General features: G+C 46.0%; 1 protein-coding gene across 1 annotated transcript; it reads left to right on the top strand.

The window, feature by feature from the left end:
* Nucleotides 1–215: 215 nt before the first annotated feature.
* LOC108793218 (carbohydrate sulfotransferase 4-like) lies at nt 216–1,307 on the top strand. Its single transcript, XM_018564172.1, has one exon. The coding sequence runs from the start codon at nt 423–425 to the stop codon at nt 1,305–1,307; it is 885 nt and encodes a 294-aa protein (XP_018419674.1). The 5' UTR covers nt 216–422.
* The last annotated feature ends 15,556 nt before the right edge of the window (nt 1,308–16,863 follow it).

The following is a 16,863-nucleotide window of genomic DNA, read 5'->3' as shown; positions in this document are numbered from 1 at the left end:
CTTTACAGAACAAGTCCACCTGAATGTGACTAACTAGTACTAGCTATACCATGATCTGGATGAAGAAGAACCTTCACCTTCTTTTCCTCAATGTATTTATGATTGTTTTATGTTCGAAGCCACCCTACTTTTTATTGTTCTATTGAATTTTTCCTTGTTCTTTTCTCACTCCTAGGTTCAGGTAGATAATGTCCGTTCGCTCCTTTTTCTTCTTCTTCCTCTTGTTCTTCCTACTTTTCTTCCTCTGCCAGTTTGTCTACATCAATCGCTTTTCCTACGACTCCTCTTCCCATAAACACCAGAAGAGACCTGTGCACCTCCTCATCATATCCTCCTGGCGCTCTGGTTCTTCGTTCCTCGGGCAGATCTTCAACCACCACGAAGATGTCTTCTACCTCTTTGAGCCTGGATTTTCTGTCTGGATGAGGTTTAAGCAGGAGAGTGTGGAGCTGCTTCACTACCTGGTCAGGGACCTCTTCCGGTCGCTTTTTACTTGCGATGTGTCTCCGCTGAAGCATTACCTTCCCAGAGGTGGGAAGTCGATTTCTGAAATGGGTTTCTTTGCGGAAAGCCGAGCTTTGTGTTCTCCGCCATCTTGTTCTGGCTACATCCCAGCTGAAGGTTTTGATCGTCTCACATGCTTGTACCGTTGTAAAAACACTACCTTGGATAAAATGGCCGAGGCATGTACCAAATACAGTCACGTGGTGATGAAAACAGTCCGCATCCTCAACTTATCCGTCCTTCTTCCGCTTTTCCGAGATCCTGCTCTTGACCTACGAATTATCCACCTTGTAAGAGATCCTCGAGCTGTTGTGGCATCCAGGAAACATTTCGGTCTTGGCATCGAGGACCGAATTGTTCTTAATGGGGGAAATCAAAAGAACAAGATCACTGTTAACCAGGCCATGGCAAAGATCTGCAACGCACAGGTAGCCATTAACAAACTGGCCGCGGCTGTTGGACTTTCTCTGCGGGGGCGATACATGCTTATACGCCACGAGGATCTGGCGCTGGAACCTGTTAAAAATGCCAAAGAGGTTTATAAATTTGCCGGTCTAAAAATGTCTGAAAATCTAAAGTGGTGGATCCATAACATTACACATTCCGAGGATATACAGAAAAGGGGGTTCATGACTTTTTCGAGACAATCCTCACAAGTTGTCCAAAAGTGGAGAATGACGATGGCATTCAAAGCGGTGAAAGAGATTGAACAGGTTTGTGGAGATGCCATGGAGAACTTCGGTTACTTGCCGGTGAAATCTGAAAAGGATCAGAAAAACATGACCGTCGATCTTTTGTTATAGTGCGGAAAGGCCCCAAAAACTGTCCATTAAAAAAAACTATAATGAAAGGTTCAAGACGTTAAAGCTGAACTCCAGCTTTACATTTTTTTCCCCACACTTGTAGCAAGTCTTCTCCTCTGTACTTGAAACTGAATAATCTCAATTACCTGTAAATTTGCATTTCCGCAATATAACCCTTTGGAGAGATACGTCATTATTGAGCCTGATGAAGGGGACCCTGCGCGGCCCTGAAAGCGCTTGTCTTCTTGACATCTTTCAATAAAATGGATTTGCTCTGATGTGAATCTTCAAGTTGGAGTGCTGGTGACATTTGCATTTGTTACTGTATTTCGAGCCGAGCCATCCGCAGTCATTACAAGCACCCGTTATCTTTGGCATATTCGATAAGGAGTGCCGGCAAGGTATATGGACCAAATATTGTGTAGCCCCCATAATCTTCTGTGATGTGGCTACTAGACATTTAGTGATAGCCAGGGCTGTAGTCAGCCTAGCTGGATCTATAGTGGCAATTATCTGGTTAATATCAGGTGTCTGGCATTGCCTGTACCCCTCAGCGGGTGGAGTGTGACTGTTATATTGTGGGACAGCCAATGAGAGGCACTGTAGTGTATGTACAGTACAGCAGCCAATCACTGAGTTTCTCTCTCAGCCAGTGGTGCATGCTGGGTTAGGGTATACTAGTGGGATTTGCCATGTGCTCAGACTAGTCGGGACCAGCCATGGATTAGGGCTGGGTGCTGTTCAGCCTGCACTCCAGGCTAGGCCTGAGGCCTGTGGGTGGGCATGGGCTGGTGTGAGGCAAAGGTTTCCCTGAGGCCTCCAACATGAAGGAGGCCTGTTATGCTAATAGAGGAAGAGAACCGGGACCAATGCAGGCTCTTGAAGTACCCTGGAACTAAGAGGACTTCAGGAGCATGGTCGGTGTCTTTCCTGCTTGAGGATCTGTATCCATTTTGCTTAGCTGCTACTTTAGTTGCTGTCTGCTGCCTCCCAAGTGGATCTACACTGATATGCCAACCAGGTCTGGTGATTCTGGAGCTCTTGTTAGTTACCCCTAGAAGCCTAGAACCCCCTATACCCTCTCTCCCCAGTGAAGATGTTCAATAAATCGTTACTTCGCATTTTACTACTGGAGTGGACATCAGTTTATGAGCACTAGAAGAAGGGCGGTTAATGCTAATGGCTGGGCAGCTGAAGAACATACCCTAGACAGACTACAGATGAACCGGGCATCCAGCGGATCCTTCGGGGGTGAGCGCTACAACTGTTTGCCTTCTTTGGCCCCCATTTCACAGCTGTTAGTTTTCTCAGCCACAAATCATTTTTATCCAAGAGCTTTATGTAAAAGTACACATCTCCGTCTCCCTTTAGACGTGCCTGCAACCAAAATCAACCAGTGTCTACATTGCACAGCTAAAGCCTTTAGCGCCGAGTGACTGACACGTCTAAAGGGATCCCGAGGATGTCTTCTTTCATATAATTCTTTTGAAAAATAACCAAGGCAGAAAGCTGTGATGTTCACAGGAGCCTACCGGCCCCTCACACAAAACTTGACGCAAAGAGCGGCAGACAGACCCAGTGATGATGTCAAAAAAGGTTTTGCCTGAAAGACCAAATAATTTGATTGAAAAAGGTTAATTGCATGTTGATTGAGGGATGGGGGGGTGGAAACAAGGGAATGCCTTATATGCGTCCATTACACTTCTGCTTTTACTTGGAGAGTAGAAGAAAAAAAGTAGGACTGCGAGTGAACCATTGAAATGGACAACATGACTTTTTTTTCTTTTAAATTGCCCAACATAAAGGGTTTCCACCATCTTTGCACTGAGTTCCTGGGTCTGTACACCAGCTGTGCCCATTAAGAGGAGCTCCCACCATCCCGGTGCTGAGTTCCCGGGTCTGTATACCTGCTGTGCCCATTATGAGGGGCTCCCGCCATCCCTGTGCTGAGTTCCCGGGTCTGTACACCTGCTGTGCCCATTATGAGGGGCCCCCAGCATCCCTGAGCTGAGTTCCCGGGTCTGTATACCTGATCTACCCATTATGAGGGGTTTCCACCAACCCATTTTGTACAATTATTATTATTATTATTACATCGTATTTATAAAGCGCCAACAGTTTGCACAGCGCTTTACAATGTAAGGAAAACATTACAATTACAATACAATTCAAGACAAGATGGTAAGTAGGGCCCTGCCCCTGAGGGCTTACAATCTGAAAGAGGAGGGGGAAATGATACATGAGGAGGTAGCTGTGTGGGGATGAATTGTTTGAGAATGTGATGGTTCAGTGGTTAGGTTGAGATGGGATAGGCTTCCCTGAAGAGAAGAGTCTAAGGGAACGCCTAAAGGCAGTCAGGGTGGGAGATAGACGGACATGTTAGGGTAAAGAGTTCCAGAGGATGGGAGAGACTCTAGAGAAGTCCTGGAGGCGAGTATGGGAGGAGTTAACTAGGGAGCTGGAAAGCAGGAGGTCTAGGGAAGAGCGGAGTGGATGGTTAAGGTGATATTTTGAGACAAGGTCTGAGATATATCCGGGGGCGGAGTTGTGGATGGCTTTGTACGCGGTTGTTAATATTTTGAATTTTATTCTCTGGGCGAGTGGAAGCCAGTGCAGGGATTGACAGAGGGGGGTTGCAGACACTGAGCGGTTGGTCAAGTGGATGAGTCTGGCAGCTGCATTCATGATAGACTGAAGGGGGGAGGAGCCTGTGTAGAGGTCGGCCAATGAAGAGGGAGTTACAATAGTCAAGACGAGACATAACAAGTGAGTGGATGAGTAATTTTGCGGTTTCCTTGGTGAGGAAGGGGTGTATTTTGGAGATGTTACGAAGGTGAAGGCGGCAGGATTTGGATAGTGATTGGATGTGGGGAAGAAAGGTGAGCTCCGAGTCAAGAATGACACCTAGCACCTTGGCATGGGAGGAGGGCTGGATAGTTGTGTTATCAATCTCAACTGAAATGTTGGGGGAAGGTGCACGGGGGCGGGGGGTGGAGGAAATATCAAGAGCTCAGTTTTTGAAAGGTTGAGCTTTAAGAAATGTTGTGACATCCAGACAGATATATCAGTTAGTAGATCATTGACACGAGAGGACACTGAGGGGGGGGAGTTGTGGAGTGGAAAGATAAATTTGAGTGTCATCTGCATAGAGATGGTATTGGAAGCCATGTGAGGTTATTAGTTGACCAAGGGAGGAGGTGTAGATAGAGAAGAGAAGGGGTCCAAGGACAGAGCCTTGGGGGACCCCTACAGAAAGAGGAAGCGGAGGGGAGGAGTTAGAGTTGTAGGTGACACTAAAGGAGCGCTTAGATAAGTAGGAGGAGAACCACGAGAGAGCAGAGTCTTGTAGGCCAAATGGATAATGTAAGAGGAGGAGCTGGAACACACAAAGATGGACAGGAACAGAGATGGGAGATATAGCCGGCAGATCTCGCTGTTGGAGTATTCATAACTAAAAGGAAACCAGGGATTAACTCATATCTAAAATATCATGTTGGGTGGGCTGACCTTTTCATATGTATAGTTCACCTTCTGGAACATTGTGTGTCTCGCATTCCGGTTTAATTCTTTTTTTTTTGTTCAATAAGCTTTGACTTAACTTTCTTTTTTGTTCTCATCACTCAGTTTGTACTGAACTCATCTGACGTTTTCCATCCATAGTGACTGTGGCGTTACTGGCGTATGTGCGATGTGTCTCATCCTCCCATCCGGTCTGCACACACAATGCTCCTTCTTCACAATGTTTGTTTAGCAGTCAGATGAATGACATTTAGACACATGAAATTCTACATGTGACTGATGGAAGCTCAAATGGAATGTGCAGTGTCATGTATATATATATATACACCGATCAGCCATAACATTGTGATCACTGAGAGGTGAAGTGAATAACATTGATTATCTGGTTACAATGGCACCTGGAAGTGGGGGGGATATATTACAATGACACCTGGAAGTGGGGGGGATATATTACAATGACACCTGGAAGTGGGGGGGATATATTACAATGACACCTGGAAGTGGGGGGGATATATTACAATGACACCTGGAAGTGGGGGGGATATATTACAATGACACCTGGAAGTGGGGGGGATATATTACAATGACACCTGGAAGTGGGGGGGATATATTACAATGACACCTGGAAGTGGGGGGGATATATTACAATGACACCTGGAAGTGGGGGGGATATATTACAATGACACCTGGAAGTGGGGGGGATATATTACAATGACACCTGGAAGTGGGGGGGATATATTACAATGACACCTGGAAGTGGGGGGGATATATTACAATGACACCTGGAAGTGGGGGGGATATATTACAATGACACCTGGAAGTGGGGGGATGTATTACAATGGCACCTGGAAGTGGGGGGGGGGATATATTACAATGGCACCTCGATGGCATGGGCGACCAAGGCTCATTGGTGGGGAGGGAAGTCTGGCCTGTGTAGTCCGATCCAATAGAAGAGCTACTGGAAATCAAATTGCTAAAAAAGTGAATGTTGGTTCAGATAGAAAGGTGTCTGAACACACAGAGCACCGCAGGTTGTTGTGTATGGGGCTGTGTAGGCGCAGACCGGTCAGGGTGTCCATGCTGAAGCATGTACACAACTTAAAGAGCCTCTAATGGGCTTGTGCGCCTCAGAACTGGACCACGGAGCGATGGAAGAAGGTGGCCTGGTCTGATGAATGACGTTTTCTTTTACATCACGTGGATGGCCGGGTGCCTGTTTGTCACTTACCTGGGGAAGAGATGGCACCAGGATACACTATGGGAAGAAGGCAAGCTAGAGCAAGCAGTGTGATGCTTTGGCCAATGTTCTGCTGGGAAACTTCGGGTCCTGCCATTCATGTGGATGTCACTGTGACACGTAGCACCGTCCTAAACATTGTTCCTGACCAAGTACACCCCTTCATGGAGACGGTATTCCCTGATGGCAGTGGCTTCTTTCAGCATCAAAATGCGCCCTGACAAACTGCACACATGGTTGAAGAATGGTTTGAGGAACACAACAATGAGTCTGAGGTGATGACTTGGCCTCCAAATTCTCCAGATCTCAATCCAATCGATCATCTGTGGGATGTGCTGGAAAAACAAGTCCGATCCATGGAGGCCGATCACCTGGCAACTAACAGGACTTAAAGGATCTGCTACTGACGGCTTGGTGCCAGATACCACAGGATACCTTCAGAGGTCTAGTGAAGTCCATGTCATGACGGGTCAGGAAAAGTGGGACCTGCTCAATATTAGGCAGGTGGTCACAATGTTATGGCTGATCGGTAAATAAATATACAGTATATATATGTATTCTTTAGTTTTTATGCTAAGGACTTTGTTTTATAAATATATTTTCATTCAGGCTAATATTCTACTCCTTGCTGCCCCTCTACTCCTTGCTGCCCCTCTACTCCTTGCTGCCCCTCTACTCCTTGCTGCCCAGAGGTCGAGCCTTGGTTGGCCTTGTGGGAAATCCGGCCCTGGGTGCCACTCAGTTCTTGACTAAGCTTGGTCATTTTAATACTATGCTGTGAATAGGCTGTAATGTTTTCTACCACGCACAGTTCATTGGCCTCTATGAGGGGCACACAAATCTCTTCCTTACATAGCTTCCCTTTAAAGGCCAAATCCAGCTTTTACTTGAAGTTTGGCTTCAGGTGGACTCCCCAATGTCTCCTCAAACCTACTAGGGACACCAAGGACAAAGCCACCCCACTCGCATTCCTAGCTCCATCCAGGATCACAGAGAGAATCTGCTTTGCCTGTCATTTCCTTCTTTTAGGCACTAAGCACGTTCACAGTGTTGTGGTGATAGTCATGTGCATTATATCTGAGCCTGATTCATGGTGGTGACTCCTCACTCACTACCTTGAATTGTGCTCTGCAGAAGATTACAAGAAACAAATTTAGCTCCTTATTCTAGTTACATTTAAAAAAAAAAGAGGACCTAGCCTCAGATATAGCTTTAATGTTCAGTGCTCCAGGTAATTATTACCTCTCACAGAGATCACTGTAACCCCCCCAGACAATGCCTTCATCTGCTTTTCTCTCCAGAAAGAGGGTGCCATCTTTGTTCAGACATCATCCAGGGTCCCCACCTCCTTCCTGGAATGAGATGACAGTCATGTAAATCCTGGTTGCCTGTACAGTTGCTGGCTGTGTTCATAAATGTCTGACACAGATCAGCCCCCTGCTGCAGCCTCTCGCCTTGTGACTTGCCGCATAAGCGCTATGTTGCAGTCTGATTACGGGGGGAGGGGGGGTAGGTATGGGACGCATCATAGTAACAGTTATTTTCCGACTTTTGTTAGCTTTTATGTAATAAACAGTGCTGATTTATTGCAGTGGCTGCTGTTTACACAGAGACATGATGACACACTGTGGAATTTACGACCATTTACTGAACTTTTTACTACAGAACAGATATATGATGACACGTCAGCTTTCAGAGTTGGGAGATCGGCTACACTGACCCTCCCTGTGGCCTTAAAGCTGGGCATGCATGGTAATAATAATAACTATGGATGCACCGATACCAATACTAGTATCAGTATTGGTGCCGATACCGAGTATTTGGGTGAGTACCAAATGTGCCAATACCTTCCCCGATTGGGGGAACTTCTGGTCAGAGGAAGATATCCTCGGACCCCTAGTGCCGTAGGGGAACATGGAGCCGGCGTTCCGGGCAATCATGAAGCCGAGTGGCGAGTAATGACCCACCTCCCAGCTTCCTGGCCAATCAGCATCGAGCCAGCCGAACAGCTGGTTCCTTGCTGATTAGCTGGGTAGACGGCTTCCCGGCCAATCAGCATGAAGCCTGCTGAACCTAGAAGACTAATGGGCACCCCTGAACCCTCACCGAGAAGACTAATGGGCAACTCTGACCCCTGACCTAGAAGAGAAACCCTGACCTAGAAGACTAATGGGCCCCACTAACCCCCTGAAGCTAGAAGACTACCCCAGACCTAGAAAACTAATGGGCACCCCTGACCTAGAAAACTAATGGGCACCCCTGACCTAGAAAACTAATGGGCACCCCTGACCCAGGAGCTAGAAGACTACACCTGACCTAGAAAACTAATGGGTACCCCTTACCCCTGATCTAGAAGAGAACACTTGACCTAGAAAACGAATGGGTCCCCCTTACCCCTGACCTAGAAGACTAATGGGCCCCACTGACCCCTGAGCTAGAAGACTACCCCAGACCAAGAAAAATAATGGGCACCCCTGAGCTAGAAGACTACCCCAGACCAAGAAAAGTAATGGGCACCCCTGACCCCTGAGCTAGAAGACTACCCCAGACCAAGAAAAGTAATGGGCACCCCTGACCTAGAAAACTAATGGGCACCCCTGACCCAGAAAACTAATGGGCACCCCTGACCTAGAAAACTAATGGGCACCCCTGACCCAGGAGCTAGAAGACTACACCTGACCTAGAAAACTAATGGGTACCCCTTACCCCTGACCTAGAAGAGAACACTTGACCTAGAAAACAAATGGGTCCCCCTTACCCCTGACCTAGAAGACTAATGGGCCCCGCTGACCCCTGAGCTAGAAGACTACCCCAGACCAAGAAAAATAATGGGCACCCCTGACCCCTGAGCTAGAAGACTACCCCAGACCAAGAAAATTAATCGGCACCCCTGAGCTAGAAGACTACCCCAGACTAAGAAAAGTAATGGGCACCCCTGACCCCTGAGCTAGAAGACTACCCCAGACCAAGAAAAGTAATGGGCCCCCCTGACCCCTGACCTAGAAAATGTATTGGTCCCCCTGACCCCTGACCTAGAAAACTAATAGGTATTTTTATTAAGCAGTAAATGTTCAATACACTGCTCATTCACTACCCCTCCAGCGTTAATTGTTGGGGTTGTTTGCCCTGCGTCTACATTTCTCTATTTTTACATCATCCTTCTGATTGGCACTTATAAATGAATAATACATTTTTGAATTTTTGAAATGAACATGCTTTAGCTTTTCTATGTGTCCCCGTTGGAGGGATTGTCCGCGATGGAGACAAAGGCAGAAATAAAAATCAAACAATGGCCTCTATCCAAATCAAAATAATTTGGGCTGCGATTTGTGCAATCTACGCTCCTTCCATCCTCATCCTTTTCTCGCTGCGCAATGAGTCACTGAATAAAAAATGTTGCAGGTAAGGAGTGCCGACTTTTCAGCAATCTATAATAAATGAAGCAGAAGGACTGGCATACTCCATGATGGCTGCAGAAGGTGTGCCGACCTGGGATTTCGGGTGTGATGATCTCACCGTCGCCAACTGCTTCCCTGGTGGTAAAACGGAAAGTGCAATTCATGTGACTGCGCAACACCCTGATTACTGACCTGTGGAGCGGAAACACAAAGACAAAAGTACATTCCAGATATCATGAGCAACTGTACAGATCATTTATAATATCGGCCTGTTCCTACCTGTTACATTGCATGGTAACACCTTGTTCCTTTGCACCTGAACCTTGGACCCCTGGCCTTGTCAACAATCAAAGAGCCCCAAAAAAAACCCACAAAATTTCGCATTAATGGGTGTGACAGGTTTGCTTTAAGGAGAATGCATAGCGGTTTGTACATACAGTAGTTTCTTTTGTTATTTATAAGGGTCAGGGCTAAAATAAAGAACATTTTAAAACATTTTCTTCTATTCATTAGGTAACTATGAAATATTGTTTGATAATATTCTAGAGCGGGTAAAGCTTGAGGCCTCATGCCCTCGAAGTTCACGCTGCAGCTGGAGATTCATGTGCAAAGAATCTACGGATCCTTGCGGCAGGAATCCCAGATGCGTCTTCTCAGATGCGGCCGCTGTGCCCATTCAAGTTAATGACACGGTGACAGCGGCCAAATCTGTCCATGACTCTCTGCTCCCTGCTGCCCCTCTACTCCCTGCTGCCCCTCTACTCCTTGCTGCCCCTCTACTCCTTGCTGCCCCTCTACTCCTTGCTGCCCCTCTACTCCTTGCTGCCCAGAGGTCGAGCCTTGGTTGGCCTTGTGGGAAATCCGGCCCTGGGTGCCACTCAGTTCTTGACTAAGCTTGGTCATTTTAATACTATGCTGTGAATAGGCTGTAATGTTTTCTACCACGCACAGTTCATTGGCCTCTATGAGGGGCACACAAATCTCTTCCTTACATAGCTTCCCTTTAAAGGCCAAATCCAGCTTTTACTTGAAGTTTGGCTTCAGGTGGACTCCCCAATGTCTCCTCAAACCTACTAGGGACACCAAGGACAAAGCCACCCCACTCGCATTCCTAGCTCCATCCAGGATCACAGAGAGAATCTGCTTTGCCTGTCATTTCCTTCTTTTAGGCACTAAGCACGTTCACAGTGTTGTGGTGATAGTCATGTGCATTATATCTGAGCCTGATTCATGGTGGTGACTCCTCACTCACTACCTTGAATTGTGCTCTGCAGAAGATTACAAGAAACAAATTTAGCTCCTTATTCTAGTTACATTTAAAAAAAAAAGAGGACCTAGCCTCAGATATAGCTTTAATGTTCAGTGCTCCAGGTAATTATTACCTCTCACAGAGATCACTGTAACCCCCCCAGACAATGCCTTCATCTGCTTTTCTCTCCAGAAAGAGGGTGCCATCTTTGTTCAGACATCATCCAGGGTCCCCACCTCCTTCCTGGAATGAGATGACAGTCATGTAAATCCTGGTTGCCTGTACAGTTGCTGGCTGTGTTCATAAATGTCTGACACAGATCAGCCCCCTGCTGCAGCCTCTCGCCTTGTGACTTGCCGCATAAGCGCTATGTTGCAGTCTGATTACGGGGGGAGGGGGGGTAGGTATGGGACGCATCATAGTAACAGTTATTTTCCGACTTTTGTTAGCTTTTATGTAATAAACAGTGCTGATTTATTGCAGTGGCTGCTGTTTACACAGAGACATGATGACACACTGTGGAATTTACGACCATTTACTGAACTTTTTACTACAGAACAGATATATGATGACACGTCAGCTTTCAGAGTTGGGAGATCGGCTACACTGACCCTCCCTGTGGCCTTAAAGCTGGGCATGCATGGTAATAATAATAACTATGGATGCACCGATACCAATACTAGTATCAGTATTGGTGCCGATACCGAGTATTTGGGTGAGTACCAAATGTGCCAATACCTTCCCCGATTGGGGGAACTTCTGGTCAGAGGAAGATATCCTCGGACCCCTAGTGCCGTAGGGGAACATGGAGCCGGCGTTCCGGGCAATCATGAAGCCGAGTGGCGAGTAATGACCCACCTCCCAGCTTCCTGGCCAATCAGCATCGAGCCAGCCGAACAGCTGGTTCCTTGCTGATTAGCTGGGTAGACGGCTTCCCGGCCAATCAGCATGAAGCCTGCTGAACCTAGAAGACTAATGGGCACCCCTGAACCCTCACCGAGAAGACTAATGGGCAACTCTGACCCCTGACCTAGAAGAGAAACCCTGACCTAGAAGACTAATGGGCCCCACTAACCCCCTGAAGCTAGAAGACTACCCCAGACCTAGAAAACTAATGGGCACCCCTGACCTAGAAAAGTAATGGGCACCCCTGACCTAGAAAACTAATGGGCACCCCTGACCCAGAAAACTAATGGGCACCCCTGACCTAGAAAACTAATGGGCACCCCTGACCCAGGAGCTAGAAGACTACACCTGACCTAGAAAACTAATGGGTACCCCTTACCCCTGATCTAGAAGAGAACACTTGACCTAGAAAACGAATGGGTCCCCCTTACCCCTGACCTAGAAGACTAATGGGCCCCACTGACCCCTGAGCTAGAAGACTACCCCAGACCAAGAAAAATAATGGGCACCCCTGACCCCTGAGCTAGAAGACTACCCCAGACCAAGAAAATTAATCGGCACCCCTGAGCTAGAAGACTACCCCAGACTAAGAAAAGTAATGGGCACCCCTGACCCCTGAGCTAGAAGACTACCCCAGACCAAGAAAAGTAATGGGCCCCCCTGACCCCTGACCTAGAAAATGTATTGGTCCCCCTGACCCCTGACCTAGAAAACTAATAGGTATTTTTATTAAGCAGTAAATGTTCAATACACTGCTCATTCACTACCCCTCCAGCGTTAATTGTTGGGGTTGTTTGCCCTGCGTCTACATTTCTCTATTTTTACATCATCCTTCTGATTGGCACTTATAAATGAATAATACATTTTTGAATTTTTGAAATGAACATGCTTTAGCTTTTCTATGTGTCCCCGTTGGAGGGATTGTCCGCGATGGAGACAAAGGCAGAAATAAAAATCAAACAATGGCCTCTATCCAAATCAAAATAATTTGGGCTGCGATTTGTGCAATCTACGCTCCTTCCATCCTCATCCTTTTCTCGCTGCGCAATGAGTCACTGAATAAAAAATGTTGCAGGTAAGGAGTGCCGACTTTTCAGCAATCTATAATAAATGAAGCAGAAGGACTGGCATACTCCATGATGGCTGCAGAAGGTGTGCCGACCTGGGATTTCGGGTGTGATGATCTCACCGTCGCCAACTGCTTCCCTGGTGGTAAAACGGAAAGTGCAATTCATGTGACTGCGCAACACCCTGATTACTGACCTGTGGAGCGGAAACACAAAGACAAAAGTACATTCCAGATATCATGAGCAACTGTACAGATCATTTATAATATCGGCCTGTTCCTACCTGTTACATTGCATGGTAACACCTTGTTCCTTTGCACCTGAACCTTGGACCCCTGGCCTTGTCAACAATCAAAGAGCCCCAAAAAAAACCCACAAAATTTCGCATTAATGGGTGTGACAGGTTTGCTTTAAGGAGAATGCATAGCGGTTTGTACATACAGTAGTTTCTTTTGTTATTTATAAGGGTCAGGGCTAAAATAAAGAACATTTTAAAACATTTTCTTCTATTCATTAGGTAACTATGAAATATTGTTTGATAATATTCTAGAGCGGGTAAAGCTTGAGGCCTCATGCCCTCGAAGTTCACGCTGCAGCTGGAGATTCATGTGCAAAGAATCTACGGATCCTTGCGGCAGGAATCCCAGATGCGTCTTCTCAGATGCGGCCGCTGTGCCCATTCAAGTTAATGACACGGTGACAGCGGCCAAATCTGTCCATGACTCTCTGCAGGTATTGGCACATAGTGGGATTTCCTGCGGGTCGGGAGAGATGCTTTTCTCGGGGGTAAGCTCTCTGTGTCCCAGGATAAACCTCGCTCCCTTTCTGCAGGTAATCGTACCGTGTATGACTATATGCGGACAGATGTGGATCCTGTCACCTCGGCATTAACTTGAATGGGCACCTGGGATTCCTGCCAAAAGGTTCTGAAGACTCTTGCTGAAGGAATCTCCAGCTGCAGTGTGCAGGAGGCCTTCGTCTTCTTGTTACATGTTTTCCTTCCTTTGTCTCTTTTCTTCAGCGGTTGTTTTTAGACCTCAACAGCTCAAGCTGAAGTGTATGCATCAATGTATAGGACTCAAGTGAAATACTTCTGGCTGATTGGATAGCTCATTCTGACGGTTCCATCAGACAAAGCGCACCTTAAAGGAGGCAGGGTCTTCTGTGCTGTCTTGTTAGCTAGCCAGGGCTCTCAAGTCTCCCTGATGTTCAGGGAGTCTCCCTCTTTTAGATAGCGGCTCCCTGAGGTCCGCGAGAGAGGCATTTTCTCCCTGAAAGGTTTACTCTGAGTAAACCTTTCCGATAAGATATCAGTGGGTAAAGTTTCAGAGTGAGGCTTGCCTCCTGGAGGAAGGTCATGTGATCTCTAGAGTAGCCTCAGAACGAGGCTTGGCTCTCGGAAGGAAGAAGCTGCTTGCTGCACAGAGAGGGCGGACATAGACTACTACTGAGAGCAGGTACAGACACTGCTGCAGGGTTGAGAGAGTGCTGTTAACCCTTTGTGGATAATATAGAATCAATTATATGTCCTGGTTGTCTAGTTATAGAGAACATTTATTTCATTTGCTGCCCATAGCAACTAGTCAACTGTGTATCAGGGACTTTACTCCTCAGCGTTTTATTAAAAAAGGTCTCGGGCTGTCTAATAAATTGTGACCTTTAGACTGACAGATACTTGAACATCAATTCACAAATCTGATGTATATATAAATAAATATATATATCCCCCCCCCCATCATTTTGTGGTATTAATCAATATTATTGTTATATGGATTTTATTTTACTTACTTGTGTGAGGTATTTTTTTTTCATTCTGTTGTTTAGTGAAAAGCCCTTCCCATGTGACCTTTACAAAGCTAGTTTTAAACGGATTAGTGCCAGTTATTAAAAAAAGTCACACACCCAAATATTTAATTGGATCGCCTTTAGCTATGATTACGGCACACATTCACCGTGGCATTGTTTCGATAAGCTTATACAATGTCACAACATTTATTTCTGCCCAGAGTTGCATTAATGTTTCAACAAGATCTGGTAGTGATGATGGGAGAGTCGGACCTCTGTGTAAAGTCTTCTCCAGCGCATCCCAAAAAGATTCTCAATGGGATCAAGGTCTGGACAGGGCCGGTGCAAGGATTTTTGCATACATAATTTTTTTTGAAGCCCGAAGAAAAAAATTGAAATTTTCAGAAACATTGGAACACAATTCAGTGTGGAGCATTTGAACAAATGAATAAGTCATTGTGTTACACTAGGAACGTGGAATGCCGCCTATATAAAAGTATTACGCTTGAAATAAAAGTCCAGCTTATTCAGGAAATAAACTAAGCTTGCTTTTTAACATTTTATTTTATATTTGCAAATTGCAGCTTTGCTCTCAGCAGACGTTGTACTGCGGAAGTGCTTCCAAAGTTGAGATGTTGCTCTCACCATTTTACTGAGAAGAGGTTAAAAAAAAAACAATTTACTGAGCAGACTCTAGGTAAACATTGTACTATGATGGGGGAGAACATTATTAGGAATCATTTAAATGGTTATTAAACCCTCCATTTTTTTGCATATATCTACTGCTAGCTAGCCCGAAACCCCATCCCCATCTGTATATGTGAGGCGGTTTTTCGCACCTCCCCACCTGCGCCCCCAGGTGGCTGCTCTGCTGCCTTTTGGTAGTGCTGGCCCTGGGGCTAGACTCTGAATCCTGGCATTGTCATCTTGAAATATGCCCAATATGCCATCAGGGAAGAAGAAATCCATAGACGGAAAAACCTGGTCATTCAGGATATACAGGTAGGACAGCTGACCTCATTTTTTGGGGACATAATGTTGCTGAACCTACTTCATCAGGCACTCATGTCCCTCTTCCGCCCCTACACCCCCTGTCCACCATTACCAGCAAGGGAGGCCTCCCTCGTCATCTCAGGCTCTTACCAGGTACGTGACAGCAACTCTCAGCCAGGAAAAGGTACAGAGCTCCTACTTTAAAAGGCTGTCTTGCGCCAATGTTCAGATGGGTGCTCGTGCACACGCATGCAGCATAGTGCACGCACATTTACGCCAACGCCCATGAGTAAGTGCAATCCTTCTACTAGAAGATGAGCAATACTTCTCTGACAATTACCCTCTTTCTAATAACATGTTGAGCCATCAGTCATCCATCAGAGGAAATCCACCGTCCACTATGACAAATTGTATAGTTGGCACAAAGTTGATGAGGGTATAACTGGGAAGCTGAGGATATCTGGGAAATCTGGTCTTTCTTACAGGAAGCTCCAAGTCTCACTAAGAGCTTCACATCTTCTCAGATGCATCTACCGAGGCCATAGCAGCTGTTGCCTACCTCAAGGTAAGAGATTCCTCTAATCACACCCACATAGGGTTTCTGTTTGGGAAAGCTAAGTTAGCACCCAAGCCTGAACACACAATTCCTAGGCTTGAACTTTGTGGGACTCTGCTAGCTGTAGAAATTGCAGATTTCATACTGCGTGAGACAGACATTCAGATATCAAGACATAGAAGCGAGACATCAATGTCATCAGACTTTACGTGATTTGAACTTGTGCATATATGTTTATTCTAATTTCTAGGTCCAGAGGACAAGCTGCAAGTTCACGTTTATGGACTTTAATAGTTAATTGTTTATTTGCATAACTACCGTTATGATGTAAATAGTGGCATTACCATGCCAGACTGGGAGTGTGCCGCCCCAATAGGGGCATAGAATATGAGATGCATAGCCTCAGTTAATATTAGCATTGTAATATAGATAGAAGTTTTACATAGTGTGTTTGCCTATATATTTTCTCATAGTTAAATCCATGTGTTATCCTATGCTGCCATCTAGTGGCCTTTTGTTGTAACAAACATGTTTTTTGTAATTATTCCTCATGTGACAATGTATTTCCCCCTAGTGTACGCCCCTTCCTGTTTCCTGTGTGCAGTACTTCCTGTGTCATGGCCACAGCTACTAGCCACATGTAACAAGGTCACACATGTAATCTGCACAGTACGGAGGAAAGGCATCATTTTCTGACCGCACAATACTATAACCGTTCAACTGCTGTTCCTATCATCTGCTGTAACCCAGATGCAGAAGAATAAACACCTCTTTTGAATGAATCGGTATTGACGAGTTCAGCTATCTGACGAGGATTGTCCGCAGTGAGTATATCTGCTTATACAG

This window comes from Nanorana parkeri, unplaced genomic scaffold (assembly GCF_000935625.1).
Source record: "Nanorana parkeri isolate BGI_ZX_2015 unplaced genomic scaffold, ASM93562v1 scaffold731, whole genome shotgun sequence".
NCBI lineage: Eukaryota > Metazoa > Chordata > Amphibia > Anura > Dicroglossidae > Nanorana > Nanorana parkeri.
Note: the sequence above shows the minus strand (reverse complement) of the source record. Positions and strands in the feature narration are given on the sequence as shown.